This window comes from Solanum stenotomum, chromosome 3, assembly GCF_019186545.1.
Source record: "Solanum stenotomum isolate F172 chromosome 3, ASM1918654v1, whole genome shotgun sequence".
In the NCBI taxonomy this organism is placed as follows: domain Eukaryota; kingdom Viridiplantae; phylum Streptophyta; class Magnoliopsida; order Solanales; family Solanaceae; genus Solanum; species Solanum stenotomum.
In genome coordinates this window covers 8,574,913-8,597,479 of record NC_064284.1, presented here as the reverse complement: position 1 = coordinate 8,597,479, position 22,567 = coordinate 8,574,913, and the positions used below count along the sequence as shown (strand labels likewise).

The 22,567-nt window shown below is 37.3% G+C and overlaps 2 protein-coding genes across 11 annotated transcripts; one reads left to right on the top strand and one right to left on the bottom strand.

Annotated features, from left to right (window-relative positions):
• The first annotated feature begins 4,098 nt into the window (after positions 1-4,098).
• LOC125860883 (uncharacterized) lies at positions 4,099-12,785 on the top strand. 7 transcript variants are annotated; one of them, XR_007445896.1, is made up of 6 exons: positions 4,099-4,196; positions 4,357-4,778; positions 6,342-6,713; positions 7,008-11,443; positions 11,543-11,585; positions 12,219-12,785. XR_007445896.1 is itself a non-coding variant. In XM_049540920.1 (5 exons), the coding sequence occupies exons 2-4, from the start codon at positions 4,635-4,637 to the stop codon at positions 11,406-11,408; spliced, it is 4,917 nt and encodes a 1,638-aa protein (XP_049396877.1). In that variant the 5' UTR covers positions 4,099-4,196; positions 4,357-4,634; the 3' UTR covers positions 11,409-11,443; positions 12,219-12,785. The 7 variants fall into 7 exon arrangements, 4 of the variants coding, with proteins under 4 accessions (XP_049396877.1, XP_049396875.1, XP_049396874.1 ...); XR_007445895.1 differs by having other exon boundaries at positions 12,164-12,785; XR_007445894.1 differs by having other exon boundaries at positions 12,160-12,785.
• A 580-nt stretch (positions 12,786-13,365) lies between these two features.
• Positions 13,366-22,189, bottom strand: LOC125860908 (rac-like GTP-binding protein 3). Of its 4 annotated transcripts, none has more exons than XM_049540955.1 (9): positions 21,928-22,186; positions 21,696-21,826; positions 21,006-21,093; positions 20,741-20,850; positions 20,597-20,660; positions 16,811-16,875; positions 16,661-16,726; positions 15,010-15,104; positions 13,366-13,715 (listed from the first exon to the last, which is right to left on the bottom strand). In XM_049540955.1, exons 2-9 carry the CDS (start codon positions 21,798-21,800, stop codon positions 13,676-13,678), a joined length of 633 nt encoding a protein of 210 aa, XP_049396912.1. In that variant the 5' UTR covers positions 21,801-21,826; positions 21,928-22,186; the 3' UTR covers positions 13,366-13,675. The 4 variants fall into 4 exon arrangements, with proteins under 4 accessions (XP_049396912.1, XP_049396913.1, XP_049396914.1 ...); XM_049540956.1 differs by having other exon boundaries at positions 21,939-22,186; XM_049540957.1 differs by having other exon boundaries at positions 22,056-22,184.
• Positions 22,190-22,567: the final 378 nt, after the last annotated feature.

Sequence of the window (22,567 nt, the reverse complement as noted above, 5' to 3'; positions counted from 1 at the left end):
AACGTGTGTTGGTCAATTGTTACATGCTTGTGAAATGCTGCCTCTCTAGTGAAACAGAGGCAGCTTATTTAGTTTGGTAAGTTACTAGTGAAATAGTTATTGCTGTAATTAAAGGGTGTGCAGTGCAACACCCACACACACGCTTGTGGAGCCGCCTGGCTGATATTAACTTCATTCAATAGCACATCCCATGTTGCTTGTGGTGAATCTTTTGCATTTACTCCTTCAGCAGCTCCACAGCTCTCTCTGGTGTATTCACTTATTGCCAATAATCAGTATGAAATATATGCAGTACAGTCCTCTACCGTCGCTTTCATTGTAAGCGCCTGCAAACTGGACATATGAAGGGAAAAAGGATGAAGAAGACAGACAAAAGAAAGTTATTTCTCTACCTTCTATTTTGGGTTATGAATGTCTTTTATTTTTGTTCTATATTTATATATTCATGATAAGTTGCCTTCATATTCGTTTAACCTCTCTCTTGGCATGTAATCTGCTGATTTGAATAGATATCGATGAATATAGTAAGCAAATCAACATATATTAGTCAGCTAATTAGCGTACTAATTTGAATTTTCAACCATGTTGTATAGTCAAAAATACGATTTGGTTGGTAGCGCCGTACGAAAACTTGTTTCGTGCTACAATAACTCTTAATTTTAAATCTAAATTTTCACTGTTTCAATTACTATAGCTATGGAGTTCAAATTTAGTAAGTCTTTAAACGTGTCATTATAGTGCCTAATCACCTAAGTTCTATACTATAGTAGTAACTAGGATCTTGGGACCTCTTAATCTATCCTAGCTTGGCTCTATCTAATAGACCATCATCTATATTTATACTTATCGTTTAGTTGGAAACAAGTTGTCCCGAGATAAGTTATCCTATCATGTATATGGGATAATTTATCACATCACTATGTTATACAAATGGTGGATAAATAATAATCCAAGGACTACCTAATATCTCCAGCCAAACACAAGATAAAATAATATTACACTTTATCTCGATATTATTTTACCTTATATCTCACACAAAATAATACTGAGATTAGTGGAGTAATAAAATTTACCAGCTATAGCACTTATTGATGATTAATGACGGTGAATTTAAGGAGTATGTTGGAAGATAGGTAAAGTTGCCAAATTTGTGAGAGTCTTTTGCGTTGAACCTAACGGTCCTTCCTCACCGTTTACCATTACAATTTTATTTATTTTTACTAAAGAAACAATTTATGAGTATTTATGTTATCTTAAATCTAAAAGAGAATAGTGGGTGACTTTCTTTATGTTAGTCCAAATGTACTTAATTGTATTTACTTTCGTACTTTGAAATTTTTTCATGTTTTACTTTAACTGACAGCAAGATTAATAGGGGGAAAATGTATGTCGTGCCTGTTACAAGTTCATTTGATTCTAGTAGTTAACAAGAACGTAAACTTAAAAGTTCATTTGATTCTAGTAATGTCGTGGTTTTATGAGATCCATGCAATATAAAGTGCTAAACTTTATTTTAATTAACCGAACTCTAGATTAGTTAATACTAGTTGAAATGGTGGATAAGTAGACAGTAGTGTATTAGTGAAACTTCACATACTACCTTTCTTTTTATTAAACGCATTTCCAAAAGTTGAAATTAATGCACGATATTACAGGTTTGATATGGACATAATTATTCAATTTTGTAAACTTAATTTGACATAAGTTAAAAGATAGTACGAATTGTTATCAATATTAACATCAAAGAAAAAAAATAGCTCATCGAGATTTGGTTTGCTTCAAAATGATTGTCTTTCATGCATATTATTTAGTATTCCATTTGTTGTAATATAATTATTTGATTTGGAGAGAATTGGGATTAACATATGCGTCCAGAATTAGAATTAATTGTATTTTTGAGGGAGAACATGGGTTCAATAGTTAAATTTGAACCTTGAAAGCATAATTAATTTGCTCTCTAACTTTAAAAGGAATATTTTGTGGTGGACACTCGTATGATTATAGTTCATAAATACTAATTTTCAATGTGTATTACATGTTTGTCATGATATGTTCATCTTCGTTTTAATTGAATTTTTGAAGAAAAAAAATAGAAAGTGTGATGACTATTTGAACCTAATTTCACGTTGCTTTATTTTCTTATTTTGTTATAGTAAACAAATATAAAAATCATCATATTAAGAAAGAAAAAATAAAGCATCCATTTTATATAAAATTTTAATTTATAATTAGTCGAAGTGGCAAATTTCATTATAATCTAGGGATAAAATTATATTTTATGAATTCCTTTCAAAGAATACAATCCAAAGCAAATCTCCATTAAAACAATTGGTTAATTTTTTTCCTTTTCACCTAATGTCAATGATAGTACCCACACATGTGACATGATAGCAACATAAAAAAAATTGATGATGGGATGTGAGTTGAAATTTTTAAAAAGAGAGGAACCATAATGGAAATTTATCAATTGTACAACAAAATATGTCAATTTAACATTGTGGGACTCTATTGTTGGGTGGGTTGGGTTAATGGATGATTACACAATGCCTTGATAATGTATTTCTTTTTGTTGGTGTAATGGATATCATATAATATATATAAACAAAAAAAAAAGAATTTTACGGTACTTGGACAACATTGTTGACGCTATCAATAGTCTATCATGCATTTGTTAGTATGACAATTCTTTAAAAATCTATTAAAGATCGTCCAAAATATATCATATAGAATAAATATTGAAGGAACTATTACAATATTGAATTTATCATGATTATAAAATTATAAATTATCTGTGTAGAAAATTTACTATAGAATGAAAGCACAAGAAGACCACAAAAGAAGGGGAGAATGTATAAAAAGAAATGCATTTATAACATTAGTACGAGTTTATCAATATGTAAAAAAAAAATACTCTTATAAGAAAAAGCATTTAAAATTGACTTGTAGAAAAAATCATAAAAAGTTTCATAACACTTGGTGCAAAACAATTTAAGTATTAGATCCTAATCTTAATTCATTTCACAATCCCTATAATTTGCAAGTTTTAACATTACTGAAGAACATATATCTAAATATGATCGATACTACACATGATGAATTACACATAAACCTTTAGACTTTGCAAGTTTTAACATTATTGATCACCAAATTCAAAACACTGATGATCCTTCATTTCTTAGTATTAAAAATATCACAAAAGAAATACGTAATAACAAATAACATATCACAAACTTAAATTATATTACGACAATAGTAACAATAAAGTCCAACCTCATTGAATGTAACAACATAGTTTTTTTTGCAAAATTTTCTGGACCCAAATTTGGGCAGCAGAGTGGGAAGAGAAATAGGGAATGGCTCAGAAAACATACTTCATGAAGTGTTGGTACATCAGAAGACAACCTTAATGCCATATGCCCTTTCACCCTTTACTTGCACATCACTTTTAAAACAAAAAGGACCCTCCAATTTATTTGAAAACTCTAAATCAACCCTCAATCAAACAACAAATTCTCACATTGGCCCCTTTCTGAACCCAGTGAATCACCCAACCACATGCATGTGGAAACAGTACAAACAATTGGGTATTTTATGAATCCAATACCAATAAAAATTCCCACAGAAAAAGAGAAATGATTTAAAGGAAAAACAAAGACATATGATTTACATCCTTAAATCAGTCAAAATCCCTTAGTTTAGTCACACTCACATTCCACATCTCACTTTTCCTTTTTGAAAAAAAATAATCCTACGTGGGTGATGTTATCAATGCCCTGCCCCATCTACCCGTTTTTCTCTTTCTACCGTCCCTACAAAATGCGTTTTTTATTTTGATGTTTGATATTCATATTAGAGCTCAAATGATTATATACATAAAAAATCGAAATCAAATTAATATGACTCCATTGCGACCCCATGTTGGAAAGTACAACTTTCCCTTTTGCCGTCTGGGGACATTGTTTTCGCTTTTTGATTTTCTTTACGTTTATTAATTTTGTTGTTTGTTTAATTTTTTTTCTTTTCTCTCTCACATACACACGCACGTAGAAAAACACACACATCGATCTATTTATTTACACTAAATTATATTTATACATTATAATCTCTCTCTCTTCGGCCACAGTCTTTTTTTTCTCTCTCTAAAAAAAAAAAAAAACACATTTCTCTCACTCGTCTAGGTCGTAAAATTTACGAAGGTTTGTTCTCGTTCTCTTTCGTTCTTTCGATATGTCTATGATGTTTTCTGTCTCTGTGTGTATGTGTGTATATCTGTGTATGTATTGATTTGAATTTCTGTGTGTATGTATTGAATTAGTTGGATCTAGAATTTTTGAGCTTTAATTTGATGGGTTGCAGATCGGAGAATTGACGTGTTGCCTTTGGAATTGAGTTAAGGAAGGTAGGTGTCTGACGATTTTAACGCGATCGAGGGGTTTGCTTTTTGTGAATTTGGGATTTCTAGGGTTGTTTGGGGGTTGGAGAAAATTGGGGATTTTTCTAGGGTTTTGGTGGAATAGATTGATATTGTTATCAATTGGCTGGGGATTGGATTGGATTGGATAATTGATGTTTGAGGCTGGACTGGCTAGAAAAGGTGTTGAAATAATTGGAGAAGATGCCAGTCGATTTGTATTATGCATGGGAAGGGACAAAGGGAAAGTGAACTTTGTCGACGGTCGACTTGTTGTGGTCAGCACATGCCTGTTACGACCACGACGACTGTAGCCGTCGGTGATTCTTCTGTTGTTTCTACTATTACAGCTGATTCGTTCTGCAAGGTATTGCCTTGGTGGGTTTTTCCGATTTTTTCCTTAATTTCTCCTACTGCTTGTTTTCTTTTCCGTTGTTTTGATTGTGCCTGCACTGTTTATTTCGTGTTTATTAATTTCTTCTGTTTCTCCTTCTCTCACAAAGATAATTACTTCCATTTATTCTCTTTTATTTTGGAAGTTTCCCTTTGTTACTTTTATCTATGGTATTGTGGAAGCCCGGTTCAGGTTCAGGTTGCAGGCTGATCTCCAGTTTTTTCTTGTATATTTTTCCATCTCAAGTTTTCTGGGAAATGGGCATCCTTGTAACTTGGGCTGGAAATTGTTTTAAGATCTCATCACTCTACCCCGCTAAGCTTGTTGTGGTGTTGCATGGTTGGATATAGTCGTTTGCATTTGAAATTCATGAGTAGGTTGTTCTGGTTTTTTTGGAGAGGTCCATAATGTGGTACTTTGTGTGTGAAAACTGGGCATGGTTATGTGGAGCTTGATTTGCTTCTTACTTTCTCATGTCAAATGACGATGTTCTATCTTCTGTATTTGTTTAAATTTTTGACATTTACAGCAAGGTAAAGTTTTTGTTGCTCATTTCAAGTTCTGTGTTCGGGGGCACTGGAGAGTTTCAGAAATTCTTGTTTCCTTTTTCTAGCAAAATAGCTCTTCCAAAGATTTTTATCATTGCACCTGAGGACTTTGGGCCCGACATGAAGTCTACTACTTATTGCTATTCTTGTTGATGCAAATTGTTGGAAATGATAAAAGATGTCCAATATACTCTCTGTCACATCACTTCTTGCAACAGTGATGGGTGCGGTCACAGAGTAGATTGTATTCAAATGGAGCTTTTGGCAATAAATAGTCTGCCATTTCCCTTGTTTTCATAAGGAACGAAAGCAATTGAGAAGAGGAGCTCACCAGATAAATTTTTTGAAGCAAGCATAGTTACCGTGTCAAAGCATGTATTTTGTTTGGAGAAATTTTTGTTGCTAGAATAGATCCTTGGGAAGCAACACTGGTGCGAATATTTAAGTAGGGGACAATTTTTTTTAATCTTAGGTTAGCTACATGATTGTATGTCGTTTTTGGACTCACTTTTATTGAGTGTTGTTGGATGTTTAGATGACGCAAGCAGTAAATTGTAAAGTCACTTCAAATTCGACTATTTACCATAATTTGCACCGACTGTTGATACTATCGGTCGTTCTCAATGAAGTAATTTGAAATAGAACTGCCAAAATATTGTTACCATCTCAAAAAGAAATTGCCAAAATACAGTACTACCAGTTTTTTTTTTTTTAAAAAGAAAATTGCCAAAATAACTTGTGTGGAAATCTACGTATCTGCAAGTATTCATTTTAACACGTGGAAAATGTGGACGACAGCTTTCCCCATTCCTCTCGAGACCCCTGATTTGCTGGGAGCTCTTGCTATTTATGTGTTCCTCTATTGCGTATGAGTTCATTTATTAGCTTTGTTTTGTTTGCTTCTACTTATGTGATTTTATTGCTTTGTTTCGTTATTGATTTAGACATCTTTACTTGGTGAAGTTGAAAATTTATTCCTTCTTTGCAGGATGGTCGCAAAGTTAGTGTGGGCGATTGTGCTTTGTTCAAACCATCTCATGATTCCCCTCCCTTCATTGGAATAATCCGAAGGCTAAAGTTGAGTGAAGACAATAATCTGCAGTTAGGTGTTAATTGGCTTTATCGACCTGCTGAGCTTAAGCTTGGCAAGGGCATCCTTCTGGAAGCCGCACCCAACGAAATCTTTTATTCCTTTCATAGGGATGAGACACCTGCTGCATCACTACTGCATCCGTGTAAAGTTGCATTCCTTTCTAAAGGTGCTGAACTTCCAACAGGGATATCCTCATTTATTTGCCGGCGTGTTTATGATATTTCAAACGAGTGTTTATGGTGGTTAACTGATCAAGATTACATCAAAGTACGTTATTATTGCTTGATAGTTCTGTATTACCTATGCTAAACTGTTGAAAATTATTTATCTCAAGCAAAGAAGAGAGATAGGGGTTGAAGGTTGAACAGAAAGATATAATTTATTTCTTAATACTATTATTGGATCTGATTTCATAAAAAAACATAGAAGGATTTTGGGGCTCTTCTTTTGGGTGATGTCTAAGATGCTAGGAGAAAGTAGAAATTGTGCACTTTTTATGCTTTAATTTTCTTGATCGTCTTGGTCACGTTTCACTCATACAATACTACTTCTCCTCTGCAGGAGCTACAAGAAGAAGTAGGTCAATTATTAAATAAGACACGAGTAGAGATGCATGCAACGGTGCAACCGGGTGGTCGTTCTCCGAAACCAATGAATGGTTCCATGTCAACATCGCAATTGAAACCAGGTTCAGATAATGTACAGAGCAGTGTAACTTCTTTTCCTCCACATGTTAAGGGAAAGAAAAGGGAGCGGGGAGATCAGGGCCCCGAGTCAATTAAACGTGAACGTTCAATCAAAACAGAAGATATAGATTCTAGTCAAATCAAAGCTGAAAGCATATTAAAGTCTGAAATTTCTAAGATTACGGAGAAAGGAGGGCTTGTGAACTCTGAAGGGGTTGAGAAGCTAGTTCACCTCATGCAGCCAGATAGAAATGAGAAGAAAATGGATTTGATCAGTCGCTCATTGCTTGCAAGTGTTGTAGCTGCAACTGAAAATTTTGACTGTCTTACTAGGTTTGTACAGTTAAGGGGTCTACCAGTGTTAGACGAGTGGCTTCAAGATGTTCATAAAGGGCGGATTGGTGAATCTAGTAACACAAAAGATGGTGACAAATCAGTTGAGGAATTTCTCTTTGTTTTGCTTCGTGCACTTGATAAGCTTCCCGTGAACCTTCAAGCACTGCAGATGTGCCATATTGGCAGGTCTGTCAATCACTTGCGGCAGCATAAAAACACAGAAATACAGAGGAAGGCACGGAGTTTAGTTGATACGTGGAAGAAACGGGTTGAAGCTGAGATGAACATTATTGATGCCAAGTCCGGTTCAAATCAGGCTGTCACGTGGCCTTCTAAATCAAGGTTGCCTGAGGCTTCTCATAGTATTACCAAAAATCCTGGTTGTCCAAATGATGTGACGAAGAGTGCAGTTGCACAACTTTCTGCATCTAGAATGGCCTCAATAAAGACTTCACAAGGGGAGACTACTATAAAGTCTGCATCCTTGTCCCCAGGCTCAACCAAACCAGCATCATCACCTGCATCTGGAAAAGAGGGTCAGCACAGAGTCTCGGTTGGTGGGTCTTGTGATGTCCCTTCAGCTAGGGAAGATAAGAGCAGCAGTTCTAGCCAGTCTCACAACCACAGTCAGTCGATCTCGGGGAAAGAGGATGGAAGGAGTTCAACTGCAGTGTCAATGAACAGCATCAAGATCTCTACTGGTGGTTCTCGTCACCGGAAGTCAGTTAATGGATATCCTGGATCATCAGTATCTGGAAGTCAAAAGGAGAGTCCTGCAGGCAGAAGTTCACATAGGAATCCTTCTTCAGAAAAGTTGCCACAGTCTGCAGTGAGTGGTGAAAAAACTATGGATGTGCCAGTTCTCGAGGGAAGTGGTCACAAATTGATAGTTAAGATACCCAACAGGGGACGCAGTCCTGCGCAGAGTGCCAGTGGAGGATCCTATGAGGACCCTACGAACATGAGCAGCCGTGCTTCTTCTCCCGTGCTTTCTGAGAAGAGTGATCAATTTGACCAAACATTAAAGGAGAAGACTGATGCAGATCGATCAAATTTGGATACAAATGCTGAATCATGGCAGAGTAATGATTTCAAAGATATACTAACTGGTTCTGATGATGGCGATGGATCACCAGCTGCTGTTCCAGAGGAGGTGCGAAGCAAGATTGTTGATGACAGCAGGAAATCAGCAGAAGTTAGAGCTGCTTGTACATCAGGGACTGAACCCAAGTCTGGAAAACTGCATGAAGCTTCTTATAGCCCCATGAATGCTTTGATTGAGAGCTGTGTAAAATATTCTGAATCAAGCGTGCCTATGTTACTGGGTGATGCTATTGGTATGAATCTCCTTGCCAGTGTGGCTGCTGAAGAAATGTCCAAGTCTAACATGGTCTCACCTTCTGTTTCCCCACAAAGAAACATCCCTGCTGCTGAAGATGCTTGCACAGGCGATGATGCTAAGTTAAAGTCACCTCCTGGTGATATCTCAGCTGGTGACCGTAAAAATGATGATACTGGTAATGGAGAGAAACTCGCTATTGCTAGTGCTTCATGGTCCGAGGATAAACTGCTTTCATCCATGAGTGCTGCAATGGAGTTACCTGGAGATAGAAAGGCCTCCATTTCACCTTCTCAAGAAACAATGACAGGTGGATGCAATAAACAGTTCAACTCTCCCTGCTTTGATTCACAGATGGCTGGAGAAAAGTTGGAGATCACTGAGAAGTCAGGTGAGGTGGAAAAGTATGCTTCTTCACCTCATAGTGTATCTGAGAAGGCAATTGATGGTGAATTAAGCAAGCAATTCCATGAGGAAATGGTGGTGTCCCGTGAGGTCAAAGTTGAAGGTGCTCTAGATGCTAAATTAGGTGGAGATGGTACTTCAGTGTTAGGAGACAAGATCACTAGTGCAGTTGCAAGCTCGGAAGACCAGAAACCATCAGTTGAAGTCTGCACTTATAAATTTGATAGTGAGAATAAAAATGGCGTGAACAGGGTGTTGAACATTGCTAGTACTGGGATGAAACCATCTTCGGTAGTGGTAAATTCCGAAAAGATGGAGGGAAGTGACAAGGAAGAGCGCTTACCGACCAGTTCTAGTGGAGATCCCACCACAGTCAGAGGTGGACGATCTGATGAAGCTAGTGTAAATCTTGTTAATCTGTCTGAAAAGGCAAAATCCGATCAAGGAAATGTTGAAGCTTCAGTTGAGGATAAAGCCCGTGTTGAAACTGACATAACTACAAGAAATCAGAAGGGCGAAGCTAGTGTTGAAAGGAAGGATGTTGTCCCTGTGCAGAACTCTGGTTTGTTACTCAATCAGAAAGATAGACCTCGATTTTCAAATGCAGAATTGCAGAAACATGGGGAATCTAGAGAATTAAACTTCTCTGCTGGTGAAGCAGATAAAACAAAGGACTGTGGATCTGCCAATGAAGAGACTTCTTTTGTCTCTACTACTGCTCCAGAGTCTGCTTCAAAGGTGAAGTTTGACTTAAATGAAGGTTTTTTTTCTGATGAGGGGAAATACGGGGATCCAATCATCCTTACAGGCCCTGGATGTCTATCAAATGTCCATATTATGAACCCATTGCCTTTTGCTGTATCCTCAGTTTCCTGTAGTCTGCCTGCCTCCATTACTGTAGCTGCCGCCGCCAAAGGTCCGTTTGTTCCACCTGAGGAGCTATTGAGGGTCAAAGGTGAGTTTGGGTGGAAAGGCTCTGCTGCCACAAGTGCATTTCGCCCAGCTGAGCCCAGAAAATCACTTGATATGCCGTTAAGTTCAGCAACCATCTCTCGTGCTGAAGCTTCTACCAGCAAGCACAGTCGCCCTCAATTAGATATCGACCTGAATGTACCAGATGAAAGAACCTTTGACGACATAAATGGTCAAGATTCTGCTCTAGAGTTGATCTCTCCTTTGGACCATATTGCTAATCGTGCTTCATTGAAGAATGAAGTGATAGATTCTCCTGCTGTTCGTTGTTCTGGAGGACTTGATCTTGATTTAAATAGACTTGATGAACCTGGTGATGCAGGACAGTGCTCCGTGAGTAGCAGTTGTAGATTGGACGGTGCTGTTTTTCCTTCAAAAGCGTCAATGATTGGCTTGCCAACTGGGGATGTGAGGAGGGACTTTGATTTAAATAATGGGCCTGGTGTTGATGAGTCCAACGCAGAACAGTCTCTGTTCCATGATAATCATCAGGGAAGCATGCGTTCCCAACTGCCTGCTTCTAACCTCAGACTGAACAATCCGGAAATGGGGAACCTTTCTTCGTGGTTCACCCCTGGTAGTACTTATTCAACTGTGACACTTCCATCAATTTTGCCTGATCGTGTGGAGCAGACGCCATTCCCAATAGTCACACCTGGTGCACAGCGAATCTTGGGTCCTCCTGCTGGTTCTCCTTTCACCCCAGATGTTTACCGGAGTTCTGTATTGTCATCTTCTCCTGCTGTGCCCTTCCAATCCTCCCCTTTCCAGTATCCTGTATTTCCTTTTGGAACAAGTTTCGCACTTCCTTCTGCATCATTCTCAGTTGGATCAACTTCTTTCGTTGATCCTTCCTCTGGTGGAAGGATTTATACGCCATCTGTAAATTCACAGTTATTGGGTCCTGTTGGCACTGTGTCATCCCAATATCCGAGGCCATATGTCGTTGGTCTTCCCGACAATAACAGCAATTGTACCATGGACCACAATAGAAAATGGGGCAGGCAGGGTCTGGACCTCAATGCAGGCCCTGGAGTGGTGGACATGGAAGGGAGAGAGGAGTTGGTTTCTTTGACGTCAAGGCAACTGTCTGTTGCTGGTTCTCAATCATTAGCAGAGGAGCATGGTAGGATGTATGCTGTACCTGGTGGTGTTCTGAAGAGGAAGGATCCCGAGGGAGGATGGGACAGTGAGAGCTTCAGGTTCAAGCAGTCGTGGCATTAAGATCAGGAAAAGCTACAATCTTGTGATTTTGAAAGGTGAGACATGTTTTATTTTTAAATCAGCAGATTCTTTTTAGCTGTTACGGTTGAGTGCCTCCTACATTGTTTAAGCATTTGAGTGCCATTTCTATGTAGGGAAGCGCCAGGACATCATGCATTAAATTGCATACCTCAAACTGTAAGCTTGTGGATTTTTATATGTTTGAGCTGCTACTCCTATGCAGAAACTATGATACATAACCCGGTGAGGAGTTGTCACCTCCCACCCATCCAAAAAAAAAATGTAAAAATAAAAATAAGAGTCACTGCTCGCTTCCACCTTTGTGCACTATCATTTTAAAGGTTTTCTGCTGGAGCATGTATCCCTTTTTCTAGTTTGATTTAATTCTGTAAGAACAAAGATATCTTAGAAGTTGGAAATTTGGGGTCTTCTGTCCTAATTATCAAGACATTACTGTTGCTTTCCTCTTCCTCCTGAAAATTGATTTCCAGTTGGTCGTTAAATTTCTCTCCTTCAAATGTCAAAGGAAATTGCTCCGAGAAAAAGAAAGCAGCTCCTTTTATAGCCCTAAACTTTTTCCCAGTATCTCCGAGCTATTCCCTATCCTTAAACACTGGTTGCCCCTTACATTCCTTTTTTGGGGATCAAAAAATTTCAGTTTAGTTTTCGAGTTTGGAGATATTATCTTGTATTTTGGTGTGGCTGCATTTTAATACCCCATTTTTTAATTATTTTTTTCCTTTTAACACAGCTAGTGGTGGATGGACTTTGGCTAACTCCTCAGACTCAGCTTCTGGTATGCTTCTACAGGGGTGGGTGGTAAGTGAGCAAAGGTGATGTGTTCAGAGTCTCCGACCTCCACCTCTTCAGTGTATCAGTGTAGTAGGGATTTCCATGGTTTGCGAGCACTTTGGTCAGCTTTATTCTCTGGGTGGATGCAGACGATGAGTTTTCCCTCTGTAGATATTTAACTGTTGGAAAGCTTGAAATCTTTGATGCCCAGGGACAAGGGAGAAATCAATGATATCCTTGTCCAAATTATTGACATTGGAGGTCCGGGTTCCAGACTGAATCAAATGGAAAGCTTTGTTTGTGCTTTGCTGTTAATCATCTTTCTTTGTTCCCCGTGTTCTTGGCACTTCTGTGTCCTCCTTTTGCCCATTACATATGTATACAGGGGTTGGCACCAAATTTTGGTACTAATGCTTTCATCAGGCATGTTTTAGTTGTTGTGGCTGCCATTGTACCATAAATTGAATCATTCTAACTTTAGATGTAGTCTCATTCACAGATGATAGAACTCTTGTTAAAGATGATATTTTCATTGGTGGTGGTGAGATGTGCTTGTTTACTTTCAGGCTATTATTCTGAACCAACTGTTCTTGAAAAACAAGGAAAAGACTTTCTTTCTGACTTGAAATTAAACGGGTGGAGCTTTGGGCATAGGCTATGGCTGATCTTATCATGCTTTGACAATTGTTGTTCATATAACAGATGATCAGTTGCATTAGCTTCTTGTGATGGCCCTCTCATAATCGATGCTTTTGTGAATAGCCAAGTAATCCAATGAACAGATTGCAGTTCGGTTTTGGAGTAGACTTGATATATGCTATTATGCAGGTAATTAATCACAGTAATCATTAAGTGGCGTTGGTTCCACTTTACTTGTAGGCCATCATTATTGTACATTCCCTTTTTCCTTTATCATACGCCCAGGAGATTTACTTTCATTTGCTTTGTTTCAACTTTCAAGTACAAGCTATATGCAGCATTCCATAGATGTGGGCGTACTCACTAGGTGCCAAAATTTAGGATGTGACTGATGACTGCAAGCCTGTGCTGCAATATTGTTGGTCACCTAAGTGCTGTCCTTTAAACCTTACCAACACATATGTAGTCCATTGAAATGTCAACATAGTTAATTTCGCACAACTATAGTACTACTATTGCAATATGAAAAAAAAAAACACTGTGCATTCACACTCTAGTCTACTTAGCATGCTGTCTGTGGTGTAGTTTTTGGCAAACAGCTGATTAGGTACAGCAGAATTAGTTGCATCTACTTGCAATAAACCTAGATCCGATGTAAATTTTTACAATGACAAATCAAGTCTGTCCAGAGTAACAAGTTGGACTGCAGATAAACAAATACATTAGTCTCGTCATAAAAGTTCTCATAGAAACCTAAGTTTTGTAAGCAATGCACTCAAGCCACTGATATGATCATGCTAGAGACCGAATTGATGGGAAGTATATACATTGAGTTGTCACTTCAAACAAACGAGCTTCCTTCCGCACATCACATTCCTGCAGGGAACAGGTGAGAGAAGTTAGCATTACAGACAGTGGAAAATACTGCAAAAACTCGAGAGGGTCTCAAAAGCGTAGGCAAAAACTAAGACAATGGCAGTGTCGCACAATGAGTTTGAATTACATTAACACTATAAGAATCGCAAATGGAAATCAAAATGTTATCTCCTTACTATTTTGTTACCAGCCAGATGTCTCACATTTAGTAGAGCCAAGTTGCCAATACTGGCCATCATCCCTCAAAACCAGGCCAGAACTCTCGAACTCTAGAAGTTAGTCACAGAATTATAATCCACTCACAATCAAACAGACATGCCTTCACAGTCAAATGGATCTTTTGTCATAAAAAGGGATTAGATTGGATAACCAGAAACTTTAGATGGGACCTGGTATTCTCTCTAGTTCATTGTGTCTGTTACTTCACCAGAAGAAGAAATTTTAACCATTTTTTTTTTAGGAATAAGCTTTGGTCAGAAGAGAAGACTGGATCCATGCTTTCTAAGTTAGCACAACATAACGCTTTTGTAGCTTGGCCTAAATAGCTAACAGAATCAGAATATAAACCAAAGAGTGTTGCTACTGCAGACACTTCAACAGCAAAAGCTGTAATGATAAAACTGAATTGAATCTGTGACAAGGAAGCACACTATCCTACCTAAATTTTATTCCAATCCACACAACCCCCTTACCCGAAAAAGTACCGCTTCAAATGTGTGAGTTCACATTAATTCTCGATGCATCCCTACCAATGATTTCACTGCACATAGTAATTCCTTCTAAAAAGTGAAGAGAAAGAACCAACGGAAAGAAAAAAAACAGATCGCTTTCTAGTAATTTCTTCTTTAAATAAAGTAATGATCACGTCAAAAGGCAACTGTTATTTTAATCGTCACAAGCTTTTTATAAGGGAGTATTGAAAATAGTGTTTTTTTTTTAATTTTCTTATATGCATCAGTATAGTTTTTTTTTGAGAAGGTATATGCATCAGTATATTGGATTTACATGTTCTAAGGGTATATTATTTTTATTTTTTTGGTTAAGAAAGGACCTATCTAGTCACTGGGAGACACGTTGGTAAAGCATAGAGGCTTGAACAAAGTATTGTTTCTGTATTTAGTAGCGCAATTATTGTTTCCATATCAGTAGCACAACTATTGTTTCCGTATGCCAACTTAAAATGTCAATGGAGAAGTTTGCATCATCAATGCAACAAATGGCATGTAGCACCTTCCTATGTGGTACCAAAGCTAAAAAACTGATTTTAACAGAGAAGGTTAAGAGAGTTACTAACATGAGACATCCTCGACGTTGTTTTTTCTTCTCCTTTTGCTTTTGTGGTGGCTTGATGACGACCTTGATTGCAGCATCAAATACACCTTTCACATTCTTCAGATCAAATAGGCAAAGTAAGGTGGTCAGTTACAAATAATGTAGTAATAAAAATAAAAGTAGCCAACCATCAAGCAACCAACAGCAGTGCCTCTGTATCTTCAGTAAAAGAAATTGTGGGAGGAAAAACTACGTGAGTATGGATCCAGTGGTGAAATAGAAATAAACAGTATCTGGAACGTTACATACTTCAAATTGGTCCTAATTGGTGTAAATTTGAGTGGGAAACTCAAAGGTCTTGACCTAATTTTCAAAATAAGGGAGGCCAATGTGCCCTTTCAATGAGTAAGCTTCATTGACGAAGTTGCCTTACTGTATCAAGAAATTCGCAAACAGCAACCCCACACACATGCGAGTTAAAGATTCATTATCCATCCTAATCGTTCTTTTTTTCACTTGAATTGGATATCAGGTTGGTATTCAATCGAAGGATGTTATAACACAAGCCTGAATAATATTTGAACTGACTCGAGTTGATAAACCAGATACCTCCAGGAAATGAAAAACAGTAGCTGAATGAAGTTTCTTAGTATTAGTTGATAAATAGGCATAGCAAAACGCTTGAACAAAAGTAAATGGCTATTTCAGATTGCCACAAACTACAACATTGTCTGCTCTACCACTAATTATCTTTTTAGCTAAAAGTAGTTTTCACTCAACCAGCATCCAGTGGATTGCAATGCCCTACCCACTTCATTAACCACTTGGCTACACTTGGATAGTTGGATGCACAATGCACTACCACTATTTTAATCTCCAAATGGTTCAAAGCAAATAGACATCAGAAAAAATTATTTTTGCAACCTCAAAATGATATTGTCTGCTGAAAGTGGCCAAAAGAACTTCCGATAGGGAAAGCATATCCTAACATTTCCAGTCAGTTGATTAAAAATGATACCAAAAATAGTAGAGGTTTGACAAATATCTTCTGTAATATATTGTACATACACCTACAATAATCAGTCACATACTCAAAGAAGTTGACAAGATTGTTGCAGTAGTTCAGAAAAGAAATGTTTCCAACTATCCCAATTAAGGATTGATCTGATACAGCATCGAGAAAATTTCTCCTCTAATAGTTAAAAGTTGAGGGGCTTTAAGTACTAAAACTAGAAGGAAATACTATCCTTTTAAAGGTTATCTACCCAATATTCTTGATGGATGCAAGTATGAACAAGGCAGAGATATTCAATCTTCATCCTATGTTTAAATAGGTAGTTGACTAATAGGCATTTGAGTGACATATTTGATACAAACTTGACACCCACAAAGCAGAAAACACAATCAACACAAGGCTAGCATATCCTCCCAGCTCACCCAAAGAACTAAAAATATCCTCCCATTCTTGGGCATTTGAAAATGAAGCAATTAATATGTGTAGCACGGTGACATTTGTTTCTAAAAATGTTTTTTTCTTTTGAAATTTGTTAAATATTCTTCAATCTTTTTTACCTTTTTAAAACAAACTCGTACGATCTTTAATTCATGGAACCGTTTAAGCACCAATTTAACTGCATAACAATTTTTTAGGAAATGATACTAATTTGACCCACCTGTTGTGTTTTAGAGCTACATTCGATATAATAGGCAGCACCAATTTGTTTCCGCAGCTCCTCTCCCTGAATATGTGAAGATCAGTATCCCCTCCATTTATTCAAAATTATGCAAAGGAGCAAGATACAACTGACAGATTGGAGCCAGACCTGCGCAGTGGTGACAGGAACTAATCCAGGATGATCAGCCAAGAAGTGCTTATCCTCACGGAGATCTGTAGCATCATCCAGACGAAAGAAGATTTAATGCATAACTAAGAATCAAGTAACATTGCACATTGCGAGCAGAGCTTGCCAATTTCACAAGTAGACAGCAAATAAGACACCCATGACTATAGTAAAGTCATCTACTGACTTACTGACAGCAAACTGCTCTTCCATGATTATTGGTTCCATAAAGATGCTCAATGAAAACAAACAACAATAGCTACACAAGAAACTAAATCCGTTCTACTATGTAGTCTTAAATTCTGCTCCACCAAGGGGAAACAAGCTCACATGCTACAGGGACTTGACCACTAAAATACTTTCAAAGCACTAAGTACTCTTAGCCTCCACCTCCATAATATCATCGTCAATATAAAGATAATGTTTCAGCTAGATATGAATATGATTAGGTCTGACATATAGGGCCCTAGCCAGTCCCGCAGTAGACTGCTTTTCATCCTGATTTTGGTTTGTGGAATGATTTGAATAAGAACCTCTTTTTACTATATGTCAACATTGAGTAACCAAAAGAATGTGTTTCACTCTGATACCAGGTGAATAAAATAGAAATTGGGGCTAACTTTACCCTAAAAGTTAGCTCATGAAATTAGGATCGCTAAAAACCATTTAAGGAAACAACAACTCATTCCATCAAACAACGTGGAAAATACTTAACAAGTACCATGACTTTTAGATAAACATTAATGTTCAATTTTCTATCTACCCTAGAATGAGATTCCACCTTAAATAAATGTAAAGGGAGCAATATAAAGTCAATCAACTGAGATTAAAAAAAAAGAGCAACTATTAGAGATCATCATAGGAACTGCAATCTGCTAAACCTACCAGCCAAACATGTATTTTAAATTTCACCACCACAAATTCTTGGGCATGAGATACATTTAGTATTTAAATTATTCCCATTGTACTAAGATTACTAGCCTGGCACTACTAGAATATACTGAAAAAAATGACTCTGCGACCTTTTCTTTGGCCTATAAAATTCCTTCTCCTGTGGGGCAGCCCGGTATAATAAGGTTTCATTATGGACGGGGTTCAGGGAAGGGTTGGACTACATTGGGTTAATTGTTGACAACTTTATCTTTCATTTCTGCAACAGGCTGATTCCATGGATTAATCTCGTGACCTCCTAGTCACACGATGACATCTCTTACTATTAAGCCAAGGCTCTCCTTCATAAAATTCCTTCTCGTGTGTGATATTCAAATCTGCAGCTCCTTTACCTTTGCTTTTATAGATTATTTTGAAATTAGAACACATAAAATATTAACACTTCACTAATCAATCTAATAGAAGTACGATTAACATTTATATTGCACTTCTTTTAAGCTAAGATTGAAAAGCATCCATCACCGAGTACAAAAGCAACATTTTCACAATCACGGAGTTGCCAACCATCCTAACCTCTATGCACATGACCTTTACCTATGGCCCTTAAATCTTGGTCTTTTAAGGAGACAGTTTTGACACATGAGAACCTGAACAAAAGAGGCGTTCACCTGTGTTCCAGGTGCTTTTTGTGTGAAGAGCAAGGAGAGACAGTCAACCATCTCTTCTTACACTGCAAGTGGACAACCCAGTTGTGGCAAATGTTCACCAATATGAGAGAAATTACATGGGTGAAACCAGGAAGGATCAAAGAGGTTTTGAAGTGCTGGAATAGAGATGGAAATGCAGGAAGAAAGGAGGAGAGATGGAAGATGGTCCCATCATGTATATGGTGGACAGTATGGCTAGAGAGGAACCAGAGATGTCATGAAGGAAAGCAGAGCAACATACAAAGATTTAAGCTTAAATGTTTAGCTCTGTATTATTTTTGGTGTAAACAAGTAGTCTTAGATAGCTCAGAAGAAATCAACACAACTATAGACTGGCTGTAACTTGGTAGGTATAGGATCCTATGTAACTACAACACTTTTGGAGGGGAACTACACTTTTGAAGTAGTACACCTGTGGGTAAATATAGACTAACTGTTACTTTTATCAAAAAAAAAAAAAATGTGAAATAGTCTATCTATTTTATTTTTTAATAAGGAAATAGTGTAGTGGAGAGGTACTTGATGGTAGCTATAGGAGTGGTACTCAAGGCTCTTATAACATAGTAGAAAATATAAATATTTGCAAGGAACTTGGAAGCAAGAGAAGGAGAAGTTGCTCTCAGTAAATTTGGTTTTCAGAGTAAAATGTGTCTTAGGATAACAATCACAAAGGCTATGCAATCTGGCATTATAAGACTTGCTTGACACCTGCAATAATAACACTAAAAGATTAAGGGTACAAGTAACAACAGGAAAAGGGAAGTATAGCTTGGGAAGGCAATGTTTTGATTTGGTAAGACTTTATTATGTACCAGAATGGGGAAAAAGGAAAGGAAAAAAAAAGAAGAATCCAAAGAAAGCTTTCTATAGAAATTTTAGTTTCACAAGCTGCAGTATGCATGTTAAATCAGAAATAATTTTACATACATTGCAAGTTCAGAGATTTCATATGGATATCTGAAGCACATATTCTATAAGACAAGTTAATTATGGCACAAACAATAATGCATCTGTGGCTCAGGACAATCAAGTTGGGTAAAGAGCAGTTAAAAAAAATGGAGAGCAACCAAAAGCTTCAAGGAATAAACCTAAGAAATCAAGGTACATTCATAGATTCCAGAATGCTATCTATTACAGCATCTAATAAAAAAAAGGGTAGCCCAGTACACTAAGCTCCCGCTATGCGCGGGGTCCGGTGAAGGGTCGGACCACAAGGTCTATTGTACGCAGCCTTACCCTGTATTTCTGCAAGAGGCTGCTTCCATGGCTCGAACCCATAACCTCCTGGTCACATGGAAGCAACTTTACCAGTTATGCCAAGGCTCCCCTTCAAAAAGCTAAGGGCAACCTTAGCATTTGTGCTTGAATGTTTGTCATCTTAATTATTAAGCTTTACTGCAAAAGTTAAATGAATGTGAAGCTTATTACTAGACTAAATCCCTAGGGACCTCTACTACATACATATTTAGGTAGCTAGGCACATTCTTTAATTTTGAGAAGCTTGGGCAGCCATCTATGTCTCCTCATTTCCTCACATACTAAAACATACTCCATCCTTGTCATCAGATTTTGCTTTTGGATTTCAAATTGAATAGACCGAAGCATATGGTGCCCCATCTGGAGTAGCAAGTACAATATTGCGAAAATATGTAGTGAGTGCAACTTGAAGAAGGTTTATCATACAAATGCAAAATGTGAAAATTACTAATTAGGTGACTTTCCTCCTAGTTGCCACTTTACTGTTGTACCTGAGAACACTTGAGGCAGAAAAGTTATAGCCGCATTTTTTGGGAGTACAAAGTTATAGTGACCATTTTGATGCACAGAGCATGGCTTCCGTAGAAATACTCCCCCAGTTCCATCTCTAGACCTCCCTCCGGTCATGCAATCCCCTTAAGTTATACTGTATTCGTGTCTTTTTACCTCCATCGTGCAATCCCCTTAAGTTATTTACACTTTTGAATACAATATTAGCGACTATAAACTCTGAAAACTACAAAGTACAGCTACATTCAACACATTAACATTTTATATTTGCTTTTTTATAAGTGGACATGTTAGCATTTTAGCAAGCACATCATAGAACAAAGTGACATTAAACTGCAGCAGTTACATTCAAGAATCAGCATTTGTTATAATTGCTAATTCAGGGAACATGTTAAATACTTACCAAGTTTGGTGCCAGCTAATACCACCGGAATTCCAGGAGCATAATGCTGAAGTTCGGGAATCCACTGACCAAAAATGGGCTTTCAGCAATCTTAAATACATTTGATACAAACTCACAAAGTTCACAGTTTTCAACAGAAATTACCTTCTTAAGTATGTTTTCATAGCTTGCACGACTAACCAAGGAGAACGCTAGGACAAAAACATCTGCTCCTCGATAGCTCAGTGGCCTTAATCTGTTGTAATCTTCTTGTCCTATAAAGATGATCAGAGGACAGAGAAATCAGAATTCCTTTGCCTCCTTAAAGGATTAGGAAATGATTATTACAGGATGCTACTGCTTGACTTTGAGGAGGCAAAATAAGAAATCATATTGTAACAAATCAGCTGTAATTAAAAATATGTTTTACCTGCAGTATCCCAAAGACCTAAATTTACTGTGGTCCCTTCAACAACCACATTGGCACTGAAGTTGTCAAACACTGTTGGAACATAGTCCTGGTTTGAACAGATACAACCACTCAGAAAACTGAAGTTCAAGCTCAGGAAAGAAACTCAACAAATACTCCTGAATCACACAAGTTAGCCATAACATTCAGTTCTTTCTAGTTGATTAGGTCTTTTTTTTAAGGTTAAACGAGGAGGGGATTCCAAGGTGTGGAATCAAGCCCTCACCAACAATGTAAAAGTTCAGTTAACCAACCAACTGAGCTACTAACATTCCCCAAAGTTGATTAGGTGACCATTACATTTTCCTTAGGGTGATTTTTCTCCCCCACTCCCACCCCCTTACTTTTGTGACCTGGTGGAAGCAAGAATGCAGCATACCAAGAGAACACAATCCAACAAGGCAATTCAAGAATAGGTTATATAAAGCTAATAAAAAAAAACTCAGGCAAAAAGAGAGCATATTCTAAAGTAAAAAATCAGAAGAAACACCAACAACAGAAAAAAGAAGGAAAAAGCTGCTAAACCCACATATAAAAAACCAAAATCCTGCTTATCTAGGCATCAAACACAAACAATGAGGCACATATCAAGAAACCCACTTGGATCTTTTGGGGAAAAGAGAAAGTAAATAAAAAATAGTCCCTACTTACAGTGGGAAACTTGTTACTGGTATAGCAAATAAGCATACAAGTCTTGCCAACAGCCCCATCACCAACCGTGACACATTTGATGAATCTTGAAGCACTTGAGGCCATCGAACATGAAAAAACCTCAAGAAAAGCTGCAAACCCCAATGGAACAAAAATGCCAAGAAAGAATATTAGCCCCAAGAAAAAAAGACTTAATGACTAGTGACTAGTGAAAGGAAAGAGCAAAAATCACATGATTCCTACTCAATTCACTGGCTCTCTGTAGCAAAGTTGTCACCTTTTTTATTCAATCTTCTTGGAAAATATAAAAACTGGAACTTTGATTTTTGGTATTATACTATTATTACTAAAATTGGATACCCAAAAACTGCAGATATGGTGTTTGTATTGAATTCTTGTGGGTCTTGCGGTACGTTTGTTACATTTATTAATTTTTCTTGTTTGAGAAGAGTAGTAGTTTGCAATTAATAGCTTTTCCCACAATAAGAGGAGAGACCCCTTCAAGTGGATTAGTTAAAATGGGTCCTGTGACAGATGAGATGTGGGTCTTTGTTTTTTTTTTGGTTTTTCCATTGTGGTACATAGTAATTTCGTCTCTGCATTATTGACAGTTTTAAAACATCTTTTTATTTGATTAAATTTAGCTATTTTCTCGATCTGACACATGACACAACAAGTGGTCTCAATTCTTGTAGGAGAATGGGATTCTTAATTAAAAATTGAGAGAAGTGTTGAAAATACTCCTAAACTTGATTAGAATTCAGAGGTGTATTTCACTCATGTTGAAAAATGTGAGGTGTATTTAAATCCAGTTAATCAAGTTAAGGAGTATTTTTAAGTTTGTCGATGGTTCAAAAATGAAACTAATAATT

Bases quoted from the DNA above. Each gene is read 5' to 3' on its own strand.
- LOC125860883 (XM_049540920.1), top strand. From the start codon at position 4,635: ATGCATGGGAAGGGACAAAGGGAAAGTGAACTTTGTCGACGGTCGACT. The intron at 4,779-6,341 runs GTATTGCCTTGG...CCTTCTTTGCAG, and splicing joins CAGCTGATTCGTTCTGCAAG to GATGGTCGCAAAGTTAGTGT. The intron at 6,714-7,007 runs GTACGTTATTAT...TCTCCTCTGCAG, and splicing joins CTGATCAAGATTACATCAAA to GAGCTACAAGAAGAAGTAGG.
- LOC125860908 (XM_049540955.1), bottom strand. From the start codon at position 21,800: ATGGCCTCAAGTGCTTCAAGATTCATCAAATGTGTCACGGTTGGTGAT. The intron at 21,094-21,695 runs GTAAGTAGGGAC...TGTTCAAACCAG, and splicing joins CCAGTAACAAGTTTCCCACT to GACTATGTTCCAACAGTGTT. The intron at 16,876-20,596 runs GTAAGTATTTAA...ATGATGCTACAG, and splicing joins ATTAGCTGGCACCAAACTTG to ATCTCCGTGAGGATAAGCAC.